Below are 26,734 nucleotides of genomic sequence, written 5' to 3' on the forward strand. Positions count from 1 at the left end.
TTTGTTCTAGTTTTGAAGATGGCAGGATTTTTCTGCACTAATAGCAGGTTTGGCATCAGAAAGGGCCTTGCAAATGTTGCAGTTAACCATGGGAGATGGCAGGAAATGTCATGCCAAATTTAAAAGGGCTTGAACCAAGCCCACAGTCCCCCTAATGCCTCAGAAATCAGTGTGCATTGAAACCCTAGCTTAGCTCTGAGTGACCTGTCTTTATCTCAAATAATTTCTTCACTTTAAAGACTGAGGCATTTCAACAAAGCATCTCTTCTCTAGTTCCCTCTCCTGTCCCTCCCTCCCTATTCAGCGCTGGTGACAGCCAGGATGTTTCCACGACAACAATGCGTTCTGTTGCCTCAGGTGACAAACTATAACTTCAGTAAGTAATCACTGAGAATAGCTTCAAACAATTAATTAGGTAATGGAAATGTTATTTCAATAGGGCTTAGATGCTTTGGCAGTCTGCTTGAACAGATTGAATTCTGATCAGGAACCTGTCCACAAGTAAAGCTGAAACCACCAGCCAAAGGTCAGGATGGATGTCAGTGTCTGAGTACCCTAACAGGCCTCTAGTTTAAAAAAGAACATTAAAAAAATCTATCAAAAATCCAGGTGTGTTCCTTGAGGATGCCACACAAAGGAAATTTAGTTCATTTTGGTGCTAAATTTTGTTCAAAGCACATCCTGTCATGAAGTACATTTAAGGAATTTATTAACCTTTCACAGCCACCAAATCCAGTTAGAGGCCAGAGCCCTGTTTGTGCAGCGTGCCCCCACACCGGCGTGAGAGACAGATGATGATTCCAGCAAATGGTTTAGCAATAAATGGATTTTTCAGTCTTCTCTGGACAGAAGATGCTTTCCTAGAGTTATAAATGGATGATTCATAAATCTCTCCTAATGCTGCTTCTAGTAACAGTTCAATTGATCTTTAATCGTTATTTAAAAAGTGGGTCTCCGTGGGAATGTTTCAATCCTGGATCCTGAAGTTTCTCTAGCCCAGGGTAGCTCTTCTGTCTTGCAGCTTAGAGATAAAAATAGTCTTTAAACACAAATAAGTACATTGAGTACACGTGTGTGCCTGATATCACAGTTCTCATACAGAACTGGTACTCTTTGGTAATGGTAGTTGTCCTGGCAGAATTTCTTTTTTGCTTTATATTTTCTTTCATTATTACATTCAGTTTCTCCAAAATAGTGCATCCATGAGGGAAGAGCCAGAAGGACGATGGCTGCCACCTTTCCAAGTCCCGTGGAAGTCTGTGGGTTTTGTCCACACCAGGTTTGCAATGCCAGGTGTGCTTCCAAGACTGGTCAGGGACTGTAGTTAGGGATTAAGACCTGTCTTTCTGTGCAGAAAAATCCTAATCTATAGGTGAGGAACTCTGCACCACTCTTACTGTTTTTCTCAAGCAGCTGCTTTTTTGGGGACTAGACTTTTTTTTTTTTTTTTTTTTTTCCAAAACATAAAGGTGCCCTCTCTTTGGATTACGCTGGTTTCATCTCGCTGTTGCAGTGTGTCGCTGCACAACAGGGATCACAGTTTGGAATAAGGAAAATGGAATGGAATGGGCACTAAAAGCCAGCAATAATTATTTTACAGGAAGCTTTTGAGGCAGAAAATGGTGATTCATCCAAATGAAGTTTTTCAGAGTCCCTACTGCTTTTCCTATAGCTTTGTCAGTTCAGCAATGAAATTCAGGCGTATTGCAGGCGTAGCCAGAAAAATCTGCCAGCAGTGTCATTTGGGGTGTTCACATAAAGCATGCGGAGGCCAGGTTCTGTTTGTAGCCTGGCTCACCTGGTATGGAAGAAGAGAACTGTGGGGAAGATGTCTTTTTCTGAAGACTAATAAATAAGGTATCGCCCCGAAAGGGAAAGTAACAACTGTCATTCCCATGCTTAAGCTGTAAAAACCAGAGAAGAGAGGTTGCATCACATCACCTCATGTGATCACATTATTTCATATTAAGAAAAAAATCTTAACTGGAAGGTTTGTGAGGCATTGGAACAGGCTGCCCAGGGAAGTGGCTGGGTCACCATCCCTGGAGGTGTTCACAAGATGTGTAGATGTGGTGCTCAGACATGGTTTAGAGGTAGACTTAGCAGTGCTGGGTTAGTGTTGGACTTGATGACCTTGGAGGTCTTTCCCAGCCTCTGTGATCTTCCGTAGGCTGATCACAGCCACATGCCTATTTCACCAAGTTTTCATGGTGGGAGTTTTCAATTCCCTCCTGGAAACTGTTCAAAACGTTACTTTGGTTCCTACAAGACCAATGCACAAAACCTCAGGGTTTCTCTGCAAACAGAAGGCCTTTCTCCATTCTTCCTCCTGCAGGAGAGCCAATGACACAGCCATGGGCCATCTCTCCACCTGACTTGCCTATGCTGGGAAGGGAAAAGGCTCAGGGTCACGTTGGCATGTGGGTGTGTGTGCGGTAGCCGCGTCCCTCCCGACAAAGGCTGGAGCGGCCTTGTGCGTGGTGCATGTCCCTGCCTCTGTGGTGTGCGTTCTTTAACTGAAAACTTACACAGCTGAGCTGCTTTCCTAACGCATCGCTGGTTGCTAAGATACAACCTCCCTGAGCCTGTAAATCTTCCACTTGAAGCTGCTCTGTGTTGGCAAACAGGCCTTTCCTCTGTGACTGCTCAGGAGATGGGGAGACCACAGTGTTTGGTCCTGGGGTGGGACTCAGCGTGGCTTTTGTGAGGCCCAAGGTTCAACGGGGAATGTGCAAAGCCATGGGATGAGAGGCTAAAAAGGAAGGCAGCGAGGGTAGGAAGGGCAGGGAGGAAGCAAAAGGGATTCATCAGGGACAGACAGCATCTTTCTGTTCCCCTCTTTCAATGGCTGCAGCTGTAGCACGAAATGCCTCCTCTGCCCTCCTGTAATGACAGGCAAATCTGGGGACAGTCTGGGTTTGGGACTGGTCAGACTGGGCAGGCTTTCCTTAGGGATAAGCTGTGCCAGCAGAGATTTCTTGTGGCTCCTCCAAGTGATGAAGAGACATCAGACTGAAAGGTAGCCCTGGATTCCTGGAAGCTCAGTAGCAAGGTCGCAGTGACAGCCCAAAATAACCAAACATTTTAAAAAGAAGCGTAGCCGAGCCCTGCTTGTTTGCAAAGTGTGTGGAGGAAGGTGGGATAAAACAGTACAGCTTAGCTTGCGTTCTGCTGTTAAGTAAGCCTTTAGCTGTTTAAGGTTGCAGAGTACTGTAATGCTGTTGACAGAGTGCAATTGCTGCAGCACCGTCTCTCTGGGTTTGCAGAGGCCTGGATCAATAGCTGTGAGAAGTGGAGACTGCAGCCCTTCGTCTCCGGGAGGTGTGAGCAGAGATGTCAGAGGCCAATAATTGAAACAGCGACATTCTCCTCCCTGCCTCTTCCCTGAGCCAACCCAAGGTGTAAGTACGCTTACGGTGAGCACGCTCCTGTCTTACACAGACCAGAGTGCCAGCATTGCTTGTATCTGAGGGAAACCTCTGCTTCCTTCCATGTCTTCCCACTAACTGAGAAGGAGCTCGGCCCAGTGTAACCCACAAGGATGTTTGGGTGGGTTCAAGCCTTGCCAAGGAAGAATTAAAAAGATGTAGCCTGCCAAGGCTGGAATATTGGCGTAAGTTCTTGACAGGGAGATCCCACTCTGGAGTCAGTGTTTGTGTTATAGGTAGAGCAGGGAAGGATACCACCCCCTCTACCCCCAGTCTGACACCCTAATTCCAGTCTGAATTATTTATCATTTACAATCAACTTCTCCCAGGATTTGTTCCTCCAATTGGAGAAACAATGAGAAAGCCACTGACCCTCAGAAGGAGGCTACAGTATTTTGTTATTCTGGGGTTCTCCCTGCTAAAGACTCTCACTGGGGCACTCTCAGCTGAATATTTTGGTCCTGAATTTGAGGTTAGAGCTGTCGGGCTATCTTGGGTCAGCATGCCCATGCTACTAGTATGACTAGTGCTACCCTGCATCCTTTAGCAGTCACTACAGTAGGTTTTATTCTTTTTAGCAGCCACATTATACAAAGAATATATATAGTCACCATGACAATTAAAATAATTATCTGATGGAATTGTTGGTTTAAGTATCTTGTCCTACTCATTGACTGTCTCTGCTTAGCAAATGGCAAGACAAGTAATTATCTGTACCCTGACTGGCTGATCTGTATTCAGGGGAGCTTTTAGAGCTGAGGGAGCTCAGGAGTTTGCTCTGTCAGGTGCCTCACATGAAATGCTTCATGTCTCAGGCTTGACTTAGGCTCTCGAAGTGCCTAAAGAGTTGTGCTCACTTTCATGTGAGTAGAAGTTTGATCCGAGTCCAACTTCAGAGAGAAGGAAAAAAAAATTGCTGCTAATAACAGCTTTCACTCTGAAAGCAAACCTTTCCAGCATGCGTGTCAAGCTGTCATGTACCAAACATCCAGACTGTTTCATGGCTTCACAAAACCAAAGACACATACCCTGTCCCAAGCGTCTTATAAAATTAGGGCCAATTTTTTTGAATCTCTACCCACACTAGTAATGCTGTTGCCTTTTGAGGTTCTGCCACACAGGCAAGATAAGTGAATTCATGCTCTAATTTTAGACTTAATGCAATTTGCTGAGAAGACAGCAAATGGAAAAGGATTACTATTGGGAGTGGGAGCAAATTGATGGTAATAATGTTACTGAAAATTGGACGTAGAAGGTGAACAATCCTTATACTTCCCTTCACCAGGGATTGAAAACCACAGCCTTGGCAGGGACCAAAGGACGTAAGGCTGCCTGAGAGCAAGACAACTTGCTGGCTGCACATGGGAGAAGCAGGTGGCTCTGCCAGCATTTCCCCACACCCCCACTCCATGCAGAGTGAGATTGCCGTATGCGGCTACTAAATCTGCTGGTGACAATTTTGAGAGCAGGAGAGTTAGCCATCTGGCTCCTGCTTGTCCTGGGCATTTAGGGATGAAAAAGGAAACTGGAAAGGTAAATAGTGAATTGCTTGATGTGTTGATTTTCAGCCGAGATTTCTCGCTGCAGTGCCTAGACATATTTGCCCATCTAAATGAGTGGGATTGACTGTGTCTTCCCAGAAAGGGGAAAGGGGGGTGGAATTAGCGTGTAAGCTCTGGGGGAGTTGTGCAAAGCAATACCCTGCCTAATCTAACAGCTGAGGCAATGTATTCTGGTCCACATCCAGAAAAAGGACTTAACATTTCAGGGTGTAACTCACACGTGCCGATGCCCAGGAGGCGTCTCCAACCCCGTGGCTCCATAAATAACATGCAGACAGGGTGAGAGATTCAAAAGAAAAGACCAAGGTCTGGGGTAAACACCACAGTAGCTAGGGGAGGCTCAGGCATCAGTTTGGGCTGGGAAGTGAGTCCTTTCCTATCATTAAGTGTGTGCCAAACCAGCTTGTTGAGGTTCAGCCCCTCTCCTGAGTGGAGAACAAAAAGAGAGGTGGATGCTCCTCTGCTGCCCTCCCCCTGGTTCTTCACCTGGGCCAGTGTCGATCTTACCCTGATCCCTAATTTATCTTACGCGTTTACCCTGACCCCCTAACTGTGGCTCTTACTCCCTTGTAATAGGAGCTAAACAACCTTCTCGTGTCTAGCTTAAAAATATGCTGTACCTTGAAGCCATCTCCTTATGCCTTTTTTGTTGTAGTTTTATTGAAAAAGCTGGTATTAACATATTTATATTTTTATTCAACAACAGTTAGCTAATTTGTGCAACACAAAGAATGCAGCCATGAACAACAGCTTTCAAAACAATCAGGTTTACCAACTTTACCATCACTTACTCTACACCACTGAAAGCTCAAACTAAAAAGAGAAAGAAAGTTGGAAACGTTCACAATGACGATGTTAACTTTCCATACATTCAAGAAGACCAGGCAACCGAGCTGTAGTAGCAAAGTCAGAGACGTGAAGGGAATACTGGTCTTTGAAAGATTTCTATTTATTTCCTCTGTAATCACTTCATGGTATTTTGGTTGGGTAGTTCATTAGTTTTATAAAGCTCCAAAGATATATTTACTTCTTTAATTTTAACAAGATCTTTTTGGTACCCAGAGCTGTAACAGAGTAAGGTACTTCAAATTAAGAAAAAGAAAAAAAAAAAAAAGTTGTATTAAGATCTGCTTTATAACGTTATCTATAGACTCTTACTTGAGAATGTTAAAAGCTAAATATATGTTTTACAGTACTTCTAGCTGTAAATGCCAATATGAGCTCATAGCATTTTTTTTTTTAATTTTATTTTTTTTGAGCTGCAAAGATTAACGAGGAGGCCAAAAGTCAAAGAAATCGTATGACACCCTTGAAGCGGTAGTTTGGCATTAGCAACTTTTCTATACAATTTACCACATTCTTAAACCTTTTTACAAGGAAAAAAAAAAAAAAAGCAGTTTTGTTAAATTTCATTAGAATAAATATGTACATATACTGTCCATGCCTGCTAGAGCATACAGTATTTTATAAACAAACATTCCTCATTCCCTTTAAAATTAACCTACACATTTCATACCGTATGTGTTTAGTATGGCTGGAAACTGATGCACATGCGTTTGTGCTTCTACACTCAAAATTTACAGCGTTGATGTAGAAAACTTCAAACATACAGATTTCACGCGCTGTGTTAAGATGTCCTATAAAAGAGCTGTAGACTTGGTTTTTCTACTTCTTGAAAGCAGACTTTCACCCACCCTTTTCCCCAAACCCAAGTACAAAAGCATGCAGATCTCTTTATCAGTACATTCTCCACTCACCATAGAAATCAGTGCATAATGGCTTAGAGATTTATTTATTTATTTATTTATTTATTTTCTGAGGAGTTTTAATATGGGCAGATTAACAGGTCATCTCAGTTGTGCTCTTGTATTCATGATTTTAGAAGAAATCCTTTGGGATATCAGTTTTTCTGCCAGAACTATTAGGGAGGCCAACGATTTTTTTTCCCTGGATGAAGAGGACTTCCTGCCCACTACGCTTTTCCCATATGCTTCCCGAATGAGGTACATCAATTCCTTGTACTTTCATTTGCCATTACATCACTATTCATTTGGAAATAGTGATAGATCTCTCTTAGAGCTAGATCTCACAGAAATGTATTTATGTGGAAGCAGGTTTGGTTTGGAGGGTTTGTGTTTTTCTGTTTTTCCAGAAATACCTTTGTCATCTAGCAGTGGACTTTAAAAAAAAAAACAAAACAAAACTTTAAAATTCACTGAGCAATGCTACATCTCACAGTACCTTTATTTTATAGTGACAGAGATTGTGGCATTGTCTGTGTTCCCCAAATGCCAGGATGAAAATAATTATGCTGTAAAAAGCTAACAAGGGATTTTCTGAGGTGTATTGAAGTGATGCGACTTTGCTTCCACTAAAGCTGAAATTTGCCTTCAAGGACAGCATTTTTAGCCAAGACTTCCAGAACTCCAACCCCCAGACAATGGTGTGGGTTTATGTATTAACTCTGCTAGGCTGTGTTTAAACAGCTAGTCCCCGTGGAATAGTAATACCAAGGTCTTAAATAGTCCTCCACCTGGTGAGGATGCTAATTATTGTTTTAAACAGAGCAAAGAGATTGATGGAGAATGAACTTCTCAAAATAAGCTGGCTAGCTCTATCAGTCTGTCACTTATTCACTCGGGAAGTTAAAGCACACAGTTGGTAATGTGAATAAATACTGAATAGATGGTGTAGAGAAGGGAATGAGGCAGGTGAGACAGGACAGCCTTCCACCAGCAGGACTTTTGGAGGCCCTTCCACCATGCCATGTGGCCTAAAGGGATGCAGCTATTCGTTCATCCACTCACAAACAGGCTTGGCTTGATTGAAAGACAGAAATGTTACTTAAAAAGAGTAAAATAAAATAAAGCAAAAAGCTCTAACAATGTGGTAAATGCCATGGACTGCAAAAGCAGGCAGTGCACCAGAACAGCATGGTCCTGTGAACCACTGAGACCCTCAAAAGGAGTGTCAGGAGTTGAGGAGTCCCAGCCCTCCTCAGGAACACTCCCCAAATAAATAAACACCCCTGTTTGGTAAAGGAACCGATACAGACCACAGTGCTGGATTTGCAGTCGTGCCTTTTACTTATACAGTTGCAGTGATGGAAAATAGTTGGCTCGCCACCGATAATGATACAGGCTGAGGGATGAAAGGATGCAACCTACAAATCCCACCACAGAAGCCACAATTTTTGTGAGGATCACATCCTTCTACAATTCTCAAGAGGCTGGTTTGTAAGTAGAGAGGGATATTGATAAATCTAGTGCATTTCTGAGTTCACTTTATCCTGAAATATGTACAGATTGTTTGTCGCTGCTATAGCAATGATGTTCTCGGTTGGGTGCCACGCCGTGTGCAAGATCTTCTTCGTAAAGTCCAAACTGTCAACACTGATGTCGTCTTTCCTCCGTTTGCCACCGACGCAGACTCTCCGGGGCTTAAGGATGGCTCGTGGTTTGCTGCTCTCTCGGGATGCCTCCAAGGTAACATCCCGCTTGGTGTTTCGGTCAAACATTCGGAAAAAGTTGTTATATGCACCTGTCATGATGACACTGGGGAGAGAGGGGGAAAAAAGACATGATCAAACAGCAGGCTGGGGGAAGTCTACTGACGTGAATGGATGGAGACAGCTGAACATTGACCTTAGAATAAGATGGCTTCTGGTTCCAGAAACAGTACAAAGCGTGGGATTTTCCTGCTTCCAATGTATTCAATTAAATTTCCAGTTACCCCAGAACTGGCTTCCATAAGCATTCACACAAAAAATCATGTCAGGGCCCTGACATCATGAGACTGACTTCACAGGACAGTAAAAGTGACACGTTCACCTAAGTTCTTTTTAATTACCCTACAGCTCTTTACAAGCTTTAAAGGGTCATAGTTCCAGGCTTTTTTCTTTCTCCAGAGCCTTACCTTTTTTGACAGCTGAGATTACCATGATTCCAGAAACACTCTTAAAGGAAAAAAAAAGAGCTTTGCAGAAGTAAATTTCTTTTCAGAATAAACCCTTTTCCTTTCAAAGCCATAGACCTGTTAGAAAGTGTAGGCACTATTAAAATTTGTATCTAAATACACTTCTTAAAAATAAATATATTGATAAATAGGATTCTTTTATCTTCTGTATAAAGTTTGACTGAAGCATCAAGTCAGGATATATTTCTGAGGCTGGGAGAAAGGGACAAAAGCATACCTCACCCTGTATAAAAATTACCCCATTAATCAGCTTGTAGCTTGAAATAATGAATTTCCAGTTGCTTCATTCCCCAGGGGGGCATATTTTGTCACTGACTTTAATGAATTCAGGATTTCATCCATGGCCCTCAGGTTATTGGATTAGCATAATCATGGATCTTAGAGCCTTGTTCAAGAGCTCATCCTCTGCAAACTTTTTCCCTATCTGAGTCTAGGGCCACACTCCTCTCATCTTTCCCATCCCAGCCCCAAATACAGTGAATTTAGTGAATTTCTGTGCTCCCATTTCAGAAGAGGAACCCACCCTGAACTGTCAGGTCTCTATGGAAGAAGCTTTCGATTTTAAGAAAGACTTGGGCAACCAGTAAATATTTGCCTTTCTGGTACACAATAGAGCGTATGTCACGTGCCTTGCATTTAATAAACTCATCTCCATCGCAGCTGACAGCCGCATTGCTGGAGCATTTGGCTGTGGTATCCCACCTGGGGGGAGCTGCACAGAGCTGTGGGCTGGCCCTGAGGCAGCTGCATACGAACGATGGGGGAAGTCAGAGTCATAGACCGTGTGCTCTCTGCTGGTCATGCTAGCTGGTGAGAGATGGTGCCCCTGCATTCAGAAGCTGTCTAACACTACATGCACAGACCCAGCCAGCATTGCCTTGATCACACCTGGGGTCATCAGTAGCTGCTGTAATACCGATGAGAAATATACCCCAAACCCACCAACGAAGCTGTGGAGCTAACTGCGGTTGCACTACCGCTACTGAACGGCAGCTGCTCTGTTCCTTCGGGGACTCCTTAGGGTGACTGGCTCAGGGGAGCTGGATGTGCACAGAGTCACCAGCAGGACTGGCAGCTCCCCCCTGCCCTGGTGTTAGTTGGTGGCACGCAGCCTTCCGCTTGCTCAAGGGCTTCTTCTCCTGCTCTGCTGCCAAGCCAAGTGTGGCTGGGAGAGGCAGGGCCCATAGGTGGTTACAGCCAGCCCAGGCTCACTGCAGCAGGGCTGTCTGCAGAGATTTTTTTCCCTCAGCTTCCCCACTTGCAAAGGCCTGGCATACTTCTGCTCGTTAAGCCCACACAAACAACCTCGCATGCTTTTTTTTTTTTTAAAAAAAAAAAAAAAAAAAGTCGGTATGACAGCTTGATAAAACGAACCCCAAAAAATGCAGAAAGCCTATTGATCAAGATTAGTGCCCAGTTCAGAAATTGAATCAACAGCAGTAAATCTAATGCTTCACTCCTTCCAAATCACTGTGTCTTGCCATTAGGGCTCCTGCTACAACAGTTGGTCACAACACGAAACAGCAGAGGTGATTCTATACCTCAGCACCAACACACACAATTGGCGATGCTGACAGTACTGTGGTAGGGTTGGTTGGTTTGTTCTTTTCTTCCCCCCCCCCCCCTCCCCCCCCCCGCTTCAGGCAAAATTTTGAAACAGGCTCCCAGAGCAGGGCACCACGTGCCATGGGCTGCAGAGCTGTGCTGGCTGGGACGCGGCTCCCCCGGGAATAAGGAGCCTGCACCAGATGCAGGCAGGTGCCATCAGGGAGCAGTTTTCATGCAGGCAATGTACCAATGCACCAACTGCACAAAGAAGTGCCTGTCAAAAAATCTTTTTTTAGGTTTTGCTTGCAGTAAAGCTGCTTTTACAGTCCATTTGCTTTTTAATTTCTTCAACTCACATATTTTTAAAAGTCTGTTTCCTTCGGTTGGATTTATTGCAGGGCTTTTTTTAACATATGTAGATGACTACTTTTCATGCTGGCCCTGTTTTTCTGTAGTTTAATGGCTCAGTAAAAAATAGCATTATGTAAATGAGAAAGTGCCCGTTTGTGTTCAAGATCACAAACCCAGATGGATTATAACCTTACCTGCCGCTTAAAATAACAATAAATGAGAGCAAGAACTAGCTGTAACCCTGCAATTTATTCCTGTTCAGGAAAATATAACATACAATAATGGAATGTATGTGATAAGGAGGATTATAAATATATATATGTACAAGAATTAAAATGGTAGCTGAGTCTAGGAAGTGCCTACCCTGTATTTCTAGACTGCGTGCTGGGCACAGCAGTGCTACGAGTGCCTGCACCCCACGCTGGTTCAAGAAACCAAAGCCCTCTCCACCCAAAGCTCCCCACACAAACTCATGGGTGTGTAAGGCAGCAGCCCCAAAAAGTTCTGCCTCAACTCCTTGAATTTTGCTCCAAAGCATGGGCAGAGTCCCACCTCACCTGGGCAGGGGTGTTTGGGGCTCAAAACACACAGCAGTGGCCCCTGAGGAGCAGTGGACTGATGGCTCAGGCAGGAGTAAATTTGTACTCCATGCAAACCACCACAGCCACAGGCAGAAAGATTAAAAAAAGAAAAAGAAAAAAGAGCCACATGCACATATGCACACACGACAACATTAGCTGTGAGTAATTCTTACAGCCTGCACTGACACTCTGGCATTTTTCCTTACCAAGGAGGCAATCTGAGGTATCTCACTGCCATGCTTAAGTCCCACAGCCCTGGGTCACTGGTGCCCAAAGCCTTACCCGTTATTTTTTCCTTTAAAAGCAGACCAAATATATTCTCTTTACAGGAGGTAAAGGAGGAAGGAAAAAAATCCAGTGGAATCCAATCCTACTTTCATTATATTGACTTTTCTGCTCACTCCCTCCCTAGTTGCCTTTCTGTTCTCTCTTTCTATTTCTCCCCTTCTAATCACAAAATTGCAGTCTTTACACACTTTGCAGTTAGGTTTTCTTTCCCCGTCTTTTCTTTTCCACATCCTCTTATTCCCCTCTCTTCCATTTCCCTTTATCCTGCTTCTCCCTGCCAGTGATGTGTCCTCCCCAGCTTTACCTTCAGGTCCCAGTTCCCTACTGTCTCTTTTGCTTGTTTTTGTCTTTTCCCTTTGTCTGTTCCTTTTTCCTTCCTCTTTGCTCTTCATGTTACTCCTGGGGGTCTCACTGCTCACTCATCCCTTGCCATCTCCCACTGTCTCCAGCTTACCCTCACAGACAGCTTGCTCAGCTCTCAGGGGCTTCGGGCTGCTACCCGTGCCTTCTCCTTTGGGCTGCAGGCTGAACAAAGCAGCAGATGGGCAGATTTCCTCTCTCAGCAGGTACAAATGAGTGGTTCCTGTGCCCTTGAATCTGGCAGAAGATTGGTAGCAGTGGCCCCAGAAGTGTCAGGGTGCTAGGAGATCAGCAGAGCCTGTCTGGCCATACAAAGCCTACCAGCTCATCAGGGGGTGCAGGGAGGGAGATGCCCAACTGCTCATCTGTTCCACATGAATTCTTGCCATGGGCTGTAAAAGAGACTTTTGTGTGCAACATGTGTGTAATCTGCTTTTGAGCTGGTGTCCTGGTTTCTCTGTCCTAACTGAAAGCAGGACAGCTGGGCACTCAGAGCACAGGGCCTGAGGACCTTAGCACAAAATCCCAGGAACTGGAGCCCATTGCAGCAGGAGGGACTGCTTCAAATCAGCACAACACTAACTGCTGCCTCTTAAACCAGTGCCCACTGGGCAGCGGTTTCTTCACCCATACCCTGCTGATCCAGTAGCCAGTAATATTTCAGGTAAACTCTATTGTTTAAAAAAATAGTAATAATCAAATCCCCATCTGTACAATTTTCTGGAGCAAAGGACTTGAGACTAAAAGTTCCTCCCACTTGCAGTGCAAGAAGAATACACAGACCTAAACGGGCAGACATTTACCTACAGAGAACTATTTTATTTTGCGTGACACCAGTAGTTGTTCCTCTAGGGTTTCATTTAGGGCCAGAGTTTTAGGGTCTACAGCAGCACCGTAGCAACTACTGATGTCTTCAGCATCTTTAAGCACCTTGATACCATAAAACATCTGCCTTTCAATATTTTGGTGCATAGCTTTCCTTTCTTAAACATCCTGCTTCTATTGGAAGGTCAACACATTTCCTATTCCACCAACCTCAAGAGTATCTGAATAGGCCTTCAACACTTACACTAAACTGCAGTGCAATTTTCTTCCACAATATTGATTAGGCTTTGAAATTTCATTGGGTGTAACAGTCACTGAGGACAGGGGTACCTCTGTCTCCAGACCTTGCAGTAAGTCTCTGCACAGGAGCACAGGAAGGGGACGTTTCTCTGACCTGAAACCCCCTCTCCAGTTACCCTTTGAGCCCTACATTTGCAAGAACTCAATACCACACCTGCCAGCGCAGAATAGCACATCTGCAGTCTTCTGAGACTACCACGCAAAGCCCGAAAGACCTTTTTGTGGCAATCACTCGATCTTATGAGAAGAAAGGATTTGTCCCAGGAAAACTCTTCAAAATATTCTTCATGGGAATAAATAATGAGATTTATTACAATGAAGGGAAAGGAAGGAGCACTGCTGCAAACAAGTTTCCTTTCACCACTAGACTAGTCATTATGGGGTGGGTCTGTAGGGACCCTGGGCAGTTTTACTGTATCCTGCATTGAGTGAAGCAACTGACCTCACATCCTAAAGGAGCTTCTTTAAACTCACTGGGGATATGTGATGGAAAAGCTTGAGAGTCAGAACTGCAACACCCTGAGACGGTTGGCTGGGATAACACTGGAAATAAGAACAGGGATTCCAGAGTCCTTCCAAGCTAATATTTGATGTGCTGAGCCTTGATAGCGAAATGATATCTTCTAGCTCCCCAGCACGGAGCGTGCTGCCAGATGGGAATAAATGGTTAACGTTTGGTGCACTGGGACCTGCCAATCCCGCCTGATTGGAGTGAAGGCTGACGGGTTTTCACTGGGATGACTGACAGTTCAGTAGGAAAGGGCTGACTGAACAGCTGTACGTGACTTCATTCATCTGCTTACAGCATATCACTTATCACAATGGCATTCAGAAGCCTCCCTGGAAGGTTCCCATACACCCATGCATTTGAAATCTTAAAAAAAAAAAAAAAAAAAAAAAAAAAAGATAGAAATTAAGGTATTCATTTACTACCATGTAGAATATACTACACTTTTTCTTTTACTTGGTTCTTCTGTAACATGCCAACAGCTCTGTAAGTGCTAAGTTTTGAGGTAAAACTGAAATACAGAAGGGGTATGGTTGGCACCGAGAAGGGTTTTGTGGGTCCTTATTGAAAAACTTGACTTTGGAAGTGAATGGAAGGACTAAATGCAATTGGTGTACAAAGCCGAGCTCACGCATTCTCCATAGTCACATAAAGATGTATACATAACAAAGATGACATAATTTTAGTGTAATATACTCCACCATAGATAATATGTGCTCATCTGCCTGAATTACTGTAAGACCCCTGCTTGACTCCCTCCCTGACCACAGTTCCTGCCCAAGTACCTAGTGATTAATGTGCCCTTCAGCAAATGAGATAGGGTCTGTCTGATCGTATTAGTTCCTGTTCATTGGAGTAACTGAGCATCAATCACGTTCTAATCAGAGCCCACGTACATTGATTTTTTTTTGTAAATGGCCTCACCATCGGGTTCTATCATAGCCTAGATTAACTCCTTAATAATGACAACATTAATAAGAAGTATTTTCTGCTAAATAATAAACACGCTTTCATTTTTAACCGAACAATCCTGTCACTTTAATTTGTCATTGTAACTTTAAAGTCTGCAAAAGATAAAAATACCAAGTTTAGAAATGCAATTACTAGTGTTATGTATATGAATTACTGTTATAAATGTTATAGTACAGCATCTCTTATGAGTACTGTTGTTAATGGTTATTGCTTACCTTTCGCAGTAGGTCTTTTTTAAAAATACATACCGAAAGGACCACATGAAGTGACTTTACTATTAAAATGAACTGTTCTTTAAGGGTTACTGGTACCCAAATATAATTTAAATCACAATCCACCAAAACCAAAATAATCTTGCAGTGTGTAGCAAAACAATAAAATACTTGTCAAGCACAGAAGCAAGAAGCTCAGAACAGTGAACACGAATTTCCTCACCTCAAGAGATGAACATCAGTGCCAATATATTTGACTCTTACAAAGAAAACTAAATTAAAGTGAGCCCTTATCCTTTGTCAAATGTTGCCAGCTACTCCACTCAACAGTTTCTTACAATCAAGAGCAGTGTGTTGTGCTTAGTGACAGATCTGGTAATTGTGCAAGACTAACAACCCCCCGACGCTTGGGCAGTACAACAAATTAAGCTCTCACGGTGTAAGGCTCCCACTTAATAATTACTCACTATGTCGATCTTTCTGATCTGTCAAGTATGAACTAAAATATTACACTCATTTTAAATCCTGATACTGAATAAAATTTCTATTATTACCAACTATCTGGATAGTGGTCTCACTTGTCAGTGTGGATGGCAGTACTTCATTCAACTACAAGAGAAAGACCCTAAGCCTGTGAACATGTAGCTGCCCATCCTGCATGACACATTGGGAATTCCTACTAAGGAAAAACAAAACGGTCTGAAAGGACATGAAATCCTCTGAGTGTTGAAGTTTCAAAATATCTGAACGATTTGATTCCGTGGTTCTTTAGTGCCAGGTTTAGGCAGGGATCAGCCTCACATGTATTTTCAAGAAAGGCTTTTATTTTGGTATTTCCAGTAGGAGCAAACTACCAAGTTGGCCCCACGTAGGCCCAAGCAGTAATCACCCCTGTGCTATTACCATTAGCATTTAGCTCAGCCAGATCCTCTTCCTCCCTACATATACCTCCTTGATGTATGTAACAGAAGCAAGTATAATCTTGGCTCCTCTTTTGCCAGGCTGATCCAAAACAAATTCTTCCCCTCCTCTCTTCAGAGCAGCTGTCCATTTGCCTGATTAGCTCATCTATCTTGAATATGAGGGAAAACAAATGTGCAACTGTAGTCCAAAGGTCCTTCAGTAAGATCCCAACACAACATCAGCACTGCTCCCCTCTCTGTTGGATATCCCAGTCTTGCCCACCCAAGGATCACATTTGCCTTTGTCACAGCTGCCCCACACCCTGTCTCACAGTCCTTGCGCAGCCTGGGGGGGGCAGACCTGTTTCACATGCAATGAGATGGACTGTTTTTCCCAAATGCGAGGCTAAGTGAGTTGAAGGCATAGTTCCAGGCTCTCTGTGAGTGCCAAACTGATCAGCTGCACTTGCTGCTTGGCTTCAAACTCTGCAGAGACTGGAGTCACTGTGTGCCATTCAAATTGGCTCATGTGCTCTCTTTCACATGCATCCTGTAGTCAGCTAATCCTTTCCACAGCCACCTAGCGTATGAATGTCCCTGTGAGTTGTTTCCAACTGATAAGATGAAGGTTTGTGGTTTTTGTCAACTAAAATCCTCACCTTGCATCATACTCTTGGATTTCATCCATTTTTATTGTCTTGGTCCTCTAGGCTGCTCAGTTCTTCCCATGCAATATTCCTGCTCCCCAAAGTACCACCTCTATTTGCTAGGATTAGGGTACTGGCAAATTTAATCCCCTCTCTCACTCGTTGTACTAGTATCTCTCATGAAAATATCCAACAAGATACCATGTCTTGGATATCTTGGGTAAATATAAGGAAAGGGAATGCTCTGACAAGGGGTAGGCATTGGAAGAATCAGGGGGAAGGTGGCAGAGCATCAGTGGGTCCCTGTGACTGCTTGTCCCCTCTCCCCATTTCTAGTAAATGAACTGGGTGTCTGTAGTAGCTCCTGTGTAAACGCAGGATCACACAAGCCTCCTTAGTGCATTGGTGGGGCAGTGTAAATTAAATTAGCAGCATTCATTTTAATTCTTGCAGCCTACTTACAGTTTTGGTGAAAGAAGGACTGAATTTGAAGTTTTTTCCCCTAAGGCATGAGAACCAAGACCAACAAGAAGGTTGGAGACCCAGCTGCACCAATATCCACACACCTTTTATCAGCCTCAACACTGATATGTAGGGTTATAAATTTATGTGGAAAATAACCACATAAAATACTTTATTTTCTGATTGTTCTCCATCATATGGGAGTGCTTTTGCTAAATGAAGACAGTGGTGTATGTAAGGGTGGATTACCTGTCCGATCCATTCCATGCACATTCAAACTTGTCAAAGATGCAGTCGTTTTCATAGAGGGAACACAACTTGCTCCTAAGGTAATCATGGACCTGTTTTGTAGAAAACAACTGCTGTTATTCATGAAACAAAGCAAAACAAAACTCCCAAACCAATCCCTCGATCTCTGCTTTGTCTCCCACATTCGCTTTTGAAATATGCTGTACAGATTGGTAACTGCAGCAGGTACTGTGTTTAAACTCTAAAGAAGCTATCTGCATCATCCCCCAACCCAATTAACCAGGTGTTACAGAATTATTGCTGCAGGAAGGCACGCAGCATACCTCACTCAGCAGGCTGCAGACCACCCCTCCTCAACACACTTGTTTCTTGCTTGGGTGATTTTCTCAATGCTAGCCTAATTCCCAAAGACGTTTCACCAGCTGATACCCTAGATGTGCTAATTAATGTGCAAGAAATCTAATTTAAATTGTAACAAAAATGTCATATTCCAAGATAAGTGGATTATCACTTCTTGCAGCAGAAAGAACCTGGCTCTATTAAAAGGACCTGTAGTGTATGGTAACACATACATTTGGGTAAGGTATTTCGGAAGCGTAATCCTGTATAAGGTTGCAGATGCATAGGCTGCAAATTATAACACTAATTTAGCCCAAGGATACTTCATATTTGGCTAAGACTTAAGAACAAAATTGTAAATTTTCACATACCTACTTGAATAGTGAGATTAACCAGTAGAAGACCTCTCCTCTGGGCTATATACATATACCTCTGCTGAGCGAGGGTTATCAGGAAGAGACAAATCTCATGCAAACTGTTCCATCCCTTTGCTAGATTTGATTAGTTTTCCTTCTGGATGATTGCTTTAATTTCGCAGGGAAATAATGAGCTAGAAAATCACTGCACAGGAGAATTTACTAACGCACTTTCATTCCTGATGTTTTCTTCTAGCTGTTGTGGAAACTGTGACACCAAGCTGTGTGGATGACTTCTAGGAGCACACACACCAGTGGGACAGCCAAGGGCATTACTGAGCTCTGGCTACAGAGGTACTGGCTGTTGTGTCCTAGCAGACTGTTCCTGCTCAGCACCACCTGAATTAGGGTTTCCTGACTGTGGTCCTTTCATTACATGCTCAGCATCTTCCTCTGGCCTGAGGGCTTAAACATTTCTGCTAGCAACTTCTACCAAGACCAGAGTAAGGAAAATGACCCTTCGCTAATATTTTATTTAAACTAAACCACCTTTAGAAGCAAAATTGTAAAGTTTATCAAGAATATTTGTAACATAAGGCTATGAAGGACTATACATTTTAGTTACGGATAAATTTTCAGCAATGGAAGAGTGAACACTAAGCTGTATATCAACAGATAATGTCTTAATATGCAAATGGTAGATGCAAATAAAACATTTCAAACATTTCAAACTACATGCAGTTACTCCCATAGGTCAGAACACTTTCAGAAGGTCAGAACATGGAGAACTGATGCAGTTTCTTGCACCCCCTGTAATTAAAATCCTTCCATTTTCTCTTTACTTAAAGCTTTTTGGTGTGTGTTACCCACGTAATTTGTTACAGAACTGGAGTTTTTTCCATTATTATGTTTGTAAGCTCCCAAGACCTGGAAGAAGTAGCAAGGCTAGGTAAAGCAGGCCAAGGAAGTAGATCGCCTTTGCCTCACTGACTGCCATTTCCAGGTCTTCACCATTTCCAGCAGCCATCTGTCATGACCACCATCATGCACACACCCTGTGCAAGGAGCGTCCGATTCCACAGCTTAGAGCTGTGCCTTTCTACCTACTCTACTGAAAAGCATTTTGCAGTTTCTCTTGCAGTTGTCTGATTTCTTTAAGGTCTCAGGTCCCTTTTCTTGACTGCCCTTGCTAACTTGCACTGCTGCCAGGGATAATCAGCTTACTCTCTACGTTCACCCTTTGATTACCACACTTGACCACATTCAGACCCTCAGAGACTATGGAGAACTAACTGGAGGAAACACTTAATTTTCACTTTGTTTTCACGTTCATCTGCCACTACAGATTGAAGGTAAACTCAGATTTGCTTTGTCTGTACATATTGTTCTTACCACATATAAATAATACCTGAATCCTAATCAAATTCACTCCTAACCGATCACCCCAGGCATCCTCCTTTTTTTCATTGCACTGTTTCAGGTCAGACCTTCCTGGAATTATCTAGTCATATTGTGCTCCAGAATCACACAGCGATATGACTACGTGGGGAGCTGTTTCACTGGGGCTGCACATTCACAATCAGGAATTGTGCTGATAAGTGACACATTAGTCCAAATCCCTACACAATAAACCTCGCCAAAAGTGGATCAAGCTATTATCAGCTATGAATATGTTCATAGTTCAAGGTTGCTGAAAGCAGTTGGACTGTGTGAATCCTACACAGTCCTGTGCCTATGGCCTCTGAGCTCTGAGGTCTCCTTCAGTCAGCTACAGCACTTGTCAAGGCACTGCACAGGTACTTGAGAATGAAAGGCAATCCATTGGTTAAAGTAAAGCAACCAGAACAGTTATATTTTCAAGGTTTTCTTGCTGTTTTTCATAAGTTGCTGACTATAATAAACAGTACTGAAAATTTTACATCATATTTTTTTCAGCATCTCAGCATGGAGAAACATAACTTTTTAATTGGCCCCACTGTTGGGTGTCAGACTGATTTAAAGGTAGCCACCTTGTTACATGGCTACCTACATGAGGAAATAAAAGCAGATGTCAAAGTCAAGACAAACAGATTGGCTTGACTAGCCATTCCTCTCCAGGGAGAATGCCCAATCCATTAGAATAAGTATAAAATAATGTATTACCTAAGTTCCTAAAAATCTGAGATACAACTCTGTTACATAAAACAGTCTCACCCTTACCCTCCCACTCCATTTTTACAGCACACCAACATTTCTAACACATTTAGTATTACAAGTATGGCCATTTTCAGAGCAAAACCAATTCTGTAGTTTTAAAGGTACACAGGCTCAGATTTTTCAGTGCTAATAGGAGACACACTGGGTAGTGTCCACTGAAATACAATGGGTATACTGAAAAACAGTGCCCACTTTGTCTACTAAACACTAGCTAATAAACACCTCCAATGTTACTGACGTCAAATTTTGGTTGTTTTGACATTTTCTACCACTAAAGTATCCTTCCATGTTATTTGAAAAATAACCTTAATAATAGCTACTGTGAACTACTGTACCCCACCTGCCATTTTATAGACACAAGGGGACAGAAAACAGGGATTGCTCCATCAGTACTGCAGCACTGTCCCTGCGTAAGCAGTATGAGCTAGATGAATGATATTTTTCCTGCTTTGCATACTCTTCTGCAGGCACCCTAACATTTTTTTCTCATTGCATTTTCATACCAAGCATTTTCTGTGTCACAGACATATTTTCCCTCTTCAAAGCAGAGTTAAAAATGTAAGCTCAGACCTCTGTTGCCAACTAGAACAGATGTCAGAGTACAAGCTCAGCACTGGCTGGAGCCACTGGCATTTTGTCTGGATAATATCACAATGAATTCAGGCAACCAGATGTGTCTGTCTGGCATTCACAAATCGCTGTGTCAGTGGCAATGTTAGGATTTAACAACGATCTCTTCTAGAACTAGACACAAGGGAGGAATGCGTAGATAAAGGTTTAAAAAGAAGTTTTGAAATGACAAAGGTGTAAACTCTCAGCAGTCCCAGAGGGACCAGGATGCTAAGCAATTTGCAAAATCCTTTCCTCAGTTTCTTTTAAATGTTAATAGTGGAATACATCATTTGAAAACGGATGCCAAAGTGACGAGATGATTTCCCTTGCTGAAAACATCGTTTTTTTCAAGAGCCCATTCCACAGTTACTCTGACTCCCTAGGAGTTACACGTCTTTACTAATGCTGAAGTTGCCCTTTTGCAACTACAAGGATGCCACTATAAGGATTTTAATCATCTTGATTAGCAGCTCTTAAATATGTGCTCCTCAGACCAAGCTGTGAGAAGTTTGGGAAAACCTTCAGTGAGAAGTTTTTCTATTTTTACATTTCAGTAAGCAGGAGACACCTACCTGGTATGTTTCCACAGGCTTTGTTTCCATGTTCAGATCCCAAACCTTGACAGTGAGGTAATCTCTTGTTAGCATATATCTACCGCTGTGACTGAATTTGACATCTGACACTGAAGAGATAATTTCTGAAAAAAACGATCTGTTACTGGGGTCTTCTGGTTCTTCATAAACTGTTTAAAGAAAAAGAAGCAAGAGAGAAATTAGAATTCTGTGGAAGAAATGCTTTGTTACACAATCTGTGCTGTGCATTTCTTGTGAAACAAGGTAATCCAGTGTACTGATGCACATGATACAGAATTAATTATATGTACAGCACCTTCATCCTTTTTCCTTTATCGTTATATAAAGCTTCCTTTATCTTTATATAAAAATACAAGCAGTAAGCTTTGATTTTTACAATAATTAACCTTATCACTATGCTCCCACTGCATCACTCTGGGAAATCCCATAAATATACCAGTTAGTTGACTACAGCTACGGAACAGCAAGGCAGTTCATCCATGGTCACCTTCCCAGGGGTCCCCACATCCTGTTTCCTGACACATAAAGAAAATTCAGGGGCTCCGACACATGAAAGGTGTCCATGTGGTCTCACAACAGCCTTGGCATCCCCAGGAAGGGTGGTTACTCAAAGCCTGCCCTGCCTGCCAGAACCAGCTGGCCTGTCTGCAGGCACCTCACAGCTCCTGTCTGAGGGCACCAGAGACTAAACATGAGAATTTTGAGCAGCAATTGCAAGCTACAATTACCTCCTTCCAATAAAGGGAGCAGGGAACAGACAGTGATTTACCATGTGCATACATGAGCTGTTTAGTTGACGTGCAGTAGCTGACAGTTCTGGGAAGCACTAAATTCACTGCACGCTCTGGTTAACTGCTCCATGTGCTGCACGATCCGACAAGGCAGGGGATCATGAAATATTGCTTGGAGTATTCCATAGGGGGATGCTTAGCTCTTGTAGCTAGAAGCGGTCACAGCACCAGGCCTACATGAGTTTGAGAAGCGTTTGGACAGCACTCTTGGAAATATGGTCTGATTTTTGGGTGGTCCTGTGCAGAGCCAGGAGTTAGACTCAGTGATCCTTGTGGGTCCCTTCCAACTTGAGATATTCTGTGATTCTATGAGATTAGTCATCCCTATTCAACTGTGTGTAATAATAATAATGATACTTGATGACACACGATGAATCGCAGGAACTTGAAACAACTGGTTTTACTAGACCCCACTTCATCAGCTATACAAACCCATTTCTAACTAGCTCTCTTCATACATCCTTCCCCCAGAAGCCTGCATGAACTCTAGCTCTGGAAGAGTCGGAAAGTGAGGCACCCACAAGAAAGGGGTGCTACTGGTGTCAGGTCCCCCTGTTGGTTGAAGTGAACATTAATTCCTTAACTCCTACCAGGAGCCTAGAGCACTTCTGTTGATCTTTCTGCAGGCCCAGCAAGGCAAATGATCTCATATGGTGAAGTTTAGCAGAAAGTCAGAATTTCAGGATCTTTCAGTTATCAGTAAAATCAATGCAGTTCTAGAATATTCTACATTTAGAATATTCTTTGCAAATTGACAATTTGGTGAGTGTCACTTCCAAGTTTCAAAAGCAGGTGAAGGAAAACCATTAGATGACACATGAAAACGTGCTGAAAGTGGAAAAACTTTCAGCTGTCAGTCAAAACAGATGTTTTTGTGTAGTCCATTGGAATATTTGTTCTCAGTTCATTTATCTACGGCTATGATTCAGACTGTTGAAAGCAACAAGGTTCCAGTTTCTGTCAGGTGAAATAATGTTCGGCAGAAAGCTAAGGGTGAGTATGTGGGTGAAGCATGTGGGGTAATGCAAAAAATTATGGGCAATTTTCTTTGGGGGTGGGCAGTGGAATGCAGCCCGGCATGCACATGAGAATAAGGTCTATATTTGAACACATACAACACATCTAGATGGCAATGTACTTCGAAACGGGGGGGGGGGGGGAACTTTTCAGACAGACTGTAAACGAACAACTTTAAATAGCTCTTTAAAAATTTGCCTAGACATTCTGCAAAGCAGATATTTTGCAATTATCCTGTCAGATTTTCAATAGAAATCTGACGAGCACAGAGCAATTATCATTTCTCATACCTCTTCCCTTTAATCTGTGCAAACTATGCACTTGGCTGGCAGGAATTTCATCCTCTTAATTATGATGTGAAGTTGCTATTAAAGCCAGGAAAACAACAACAACAACAAAAAAAAAAAAAAAAAAGAAAAAAGAAAGAAAGAAAAAACACTGAACTACACCTTCATTTATAGCTTAGATATATTTTCTCAGCTCTATATGTCTCATCCAACCCCCAGTGATTAGAGAGGAGTAATATTTGTACCTGGATGCTCTGTATTTTGTTAATTAATGAGATTAAACATTTTCATACCTTATCTGCACTGTGTATTGCTTTTCTAGCCTTACCACAGTAAGTATTAGAAAGACAGATTAATTAAACCACAAAACCTACTGCAGGCTTGAAAGCCTTGTATCACTATGGAAAGAAAGGTAGCAATTTTAGAGGCGGAAAGTTGTTGCAGACAGCCCATACAGTCAGCATAACCAAACCAGGAAAATCGTTAAAGGAAATTAGGGAGTGACTCCCAGTGACACAGAGAAAGCGCAGCAACTAGCAGCGTGTGGCTGAGCACCCAGATCAAGGCACTGGCCTCAGGAAATGAAGGTGAGATAGAGCACCCACAGCCTTTAGCTATTTCTGGTTTAGCAGCAACATATAGGTCCACATAGACTGCAAAAATCCATATTGAAAGTTCAGTCTGGCTAATAAAAGCTAAGTGGAGACAGAACAGCAGCGAAGACCAGGTAACTAAGCCTCTAGTTCAGGCAGGCAATACAAATTCAACCCTGGCTTCTTCAAGCTGACAAGAGGCAACATGGTGCTAGCCCACTGTCCGCAAGGTCAGGTTTGCCAGACTGCACTGGAAACACACAGTCTGCTCACTACAGATTATATTTACACTGGGGAGGCTGCTCTTACACCAGGGGACCATCAGCATCCAAGGTTCAAGACAAACTGAGCAGACTTTTCTCTATCTAAGCAGATCTTGTTAGACTAGAATTTGGAATGTGAACTTTAAAGAGATTCAATTACAAATTCTATTACACTCCTCGATTAATTTCTTATTAACTTCTTAATAAGTAACTTTTCTCATAAAAAGGGTATTTAATTTTCATGAATATTGTTATTGAAAGCATTCTCAGTGCTCATTACATGAAAGATGAAGCTACCTGTCCAGCTGCCAACTGATGAACTCACAAATGGAGTAGTGTGCTCAACTTTCACATGGCACTGCTCAGACTTAAATATGACCTTGGCATATTTATGGCAGGTGCTGGAGAACAGAGAAATGCCAGAGGATTACAGAGGGAAAGTGAATTTGTCTCTGAACACAGCCAATGCTGAAGACAAGCCTCCAAGGCAGACATCATTCCTGCTCCTCACTCCGCAAGCAGAGCCTTGAGGAAGTTGGGAAGTCATTTTAAGGAAATAAACATGCTCAGTCCCTTTCTGCATGCCTTTCTGCTCATAAGTCAAAAACCAGGGTAGCTTTTCATAGAAGTAATTCCAGATTTTGGGAAGAAGGATGGGTCAGGTGAAGAATACTTGCCAGAGCACTCTTTTCCTGGATCCTGAAGAAAGTCTGCAGCACAACAATATGCCACTTCTTTCTCAAAAGGAGCTGCCATCTGCTTAATGAGCTCTCAACTCACTGAAAAAATATCTTAGCATGCCTTGAATTGCTCTGACCTAATATGTGGAGACTCTCTTTAGCAACAGTGGACACAAAAGGCACTGCCAAGGTACGCATTTATTGTGCAGAAATATATGCACATGTCTACAATCATCTTTTTTTTTTTTAAAGAAGAAGAAAAGAAGAAGAGGAAGAGGAAGAGGAAGAGGAGGAAGAGGAGGAAGAGGAGGAAGAGGAGGAAGAGGAGGAGGAGGAGGAGGAGGAGGAGGAGGAAGAGGGAAAAGGAAAAGGAAAAGGAAAAGGAAAAGGAAAAGGAAAAGGAAAAGGAAAAGGAAAAGGAAAAGGAAAAGGAAAAGGAAAAGGAAAAGGAAAAGGAAAAGGAAAAGGAAAAAGCCAAGAACAGCTAGGGTGGGTGGGAATGTCCATCTCTCTCAGCTTCCCTTCCAGACAAAGGCTAAAAGCAGATGGCTTGGGCAGTACCTACTGACATTCTTGGGGTTCTCATCAAGCTGATGAGTTGCACTCTGGGTGTCATAGGTGCTGCCACTGAAACTTCCCATTTGGTTTAACATGGGCCTGATTACACAGACCTGGAAGGTATATGGTTTGGACAAGACCCATCCAATAAAGAACAAATAACCCTAATCTTCAAGTTAAATTCTAAACAAGAACTAATGGCTGACAAAATGCACATGCAAATGTAACCTTTCTTAAGCATATTGTTTCTTATTTTTCTTTTAATTGCCAAAACTGCTGATAACATGTAGAGTGGAATTTCTCACTCCTCTCAACACACATCATACAAACCACAAGGTCCATGAGGGGTGAAAAATGCTTTGAAATCCCATTTCAATGGTCTGGAGAGAGACCAGGTATCGCTGGTACTGCCTTCAGCTCCACTAGCTACATTTTACTCCAGTACAATATTCCAATTTCTCAAATACATACTTGTGGCAGATGAAGGAGGGATATCAAACTGCTAGCAACACAGGCAAGTGATAAATCAAACAGCATCACCGTGCACACTCTGCTGAAGAGCAGTGGGTAGATTGTAGCTAAATGATATTTTAGGAGCCAACCAGCCATCACCCCAGCAATAGCCAAAATGTAACTTCAGCCTCAGAAAACATAACAGCTCATGCTCTCATAAAAGGTTTTTCTGTGATTTGTTGGTTCCTCTTCCAAAGGCACACATTTTTGATGGAGTCATTGGGATCTCCAGACTGCAGTACCACTGAAAATTACTAATTTGTTTGCTGGCCTGAGGTTTAATCATTGCAGGGTATAAATTCTGGCATATGTGAACTTTAAAAAATAATAATGCTAAAAATGGCTCATATGGTGGGTGCAGTGTCACAATCCAAAATAGCACACACAATCCTGTATTCCTCAACAAGGAATATGCATACTTCTTTACTTTATATTAGAGGACCCCTTGGCTAATGCCTCAACTTAATTTTCAACACTCTTCTCACTTCCCCTTTACCTCTTACCTTCTTTCTTTTGCCTGGCTGAAATAAAACCATGAGCTCCTCACAATGCTGCTGCAAGGCAGATGGTTCCCAAATTCAAATGTGAATAATGTTTTTCAAAGCACAAAGAAGAAAGATCTATTTAAAGGGAAAGCAATAACAGTATCTGAGATAATATGGGGCAGGGGTTAGAAAAGCTATCTATCTAATATAATGAAAGTTTATCTGGAGCTACTTTTTATTTTCCACAGGAATTTATAAGTGTATAATGGATTGATGGGATA

General features: G+C 42.6%; 1 protein-coding gene across 4 annotated transcripts in view; it reads right to left on the reverse strand.

The window, feature by feature from the left end:
- Positions 1-8,053: 8,053 nt before the first annotated feature.
- PPP2R2C (protein phosphatase 2 regulatory subunit Bgamma) overlaps positions 8,054-26,734 on the reverse strand; it is a 132,269-nt gene continuing 113,588 nt past the window's right edge. For all 4 annotated transcript variants that reach the window (XM_032186021.1, XM_032186022.1, XM_032186025.1 and 1 more), the window contains 3 exons: positions 21,246-21,415; positions 17,171-17,262; positions 8,054-8,544 (listed from right to left, as the gene is read on the reverse strand). In XM_032186021.1, coding sequence (XP_032041912.1) covers positions 8,253-8,544; positions 17,171-17,262; positions 21,246-21,415 — 554 coding nt within the window. In that variant the 3' untranslated portion in view covers positions 8,054-8,252. The remainder of the gene's footprint in view (positions 8,545-17,170; positions 17,263-21,245; positions 21,416-26,734) is intronic.

The sequence above is a fragment of the Aythya fuligula genome, chromosome 4, assembly GCF_009819795.1.
Source record: "Aythya fuligula isolate bAytFul2 chromosome 4, bAytFul2.pri, whole genome shotgun sequence".
Lineage (NCBI taxonomy): Eukaryota > Metazoa > Chordata > Aves > Anseriformes > Anatidae > Aythya > Aythya fuligula.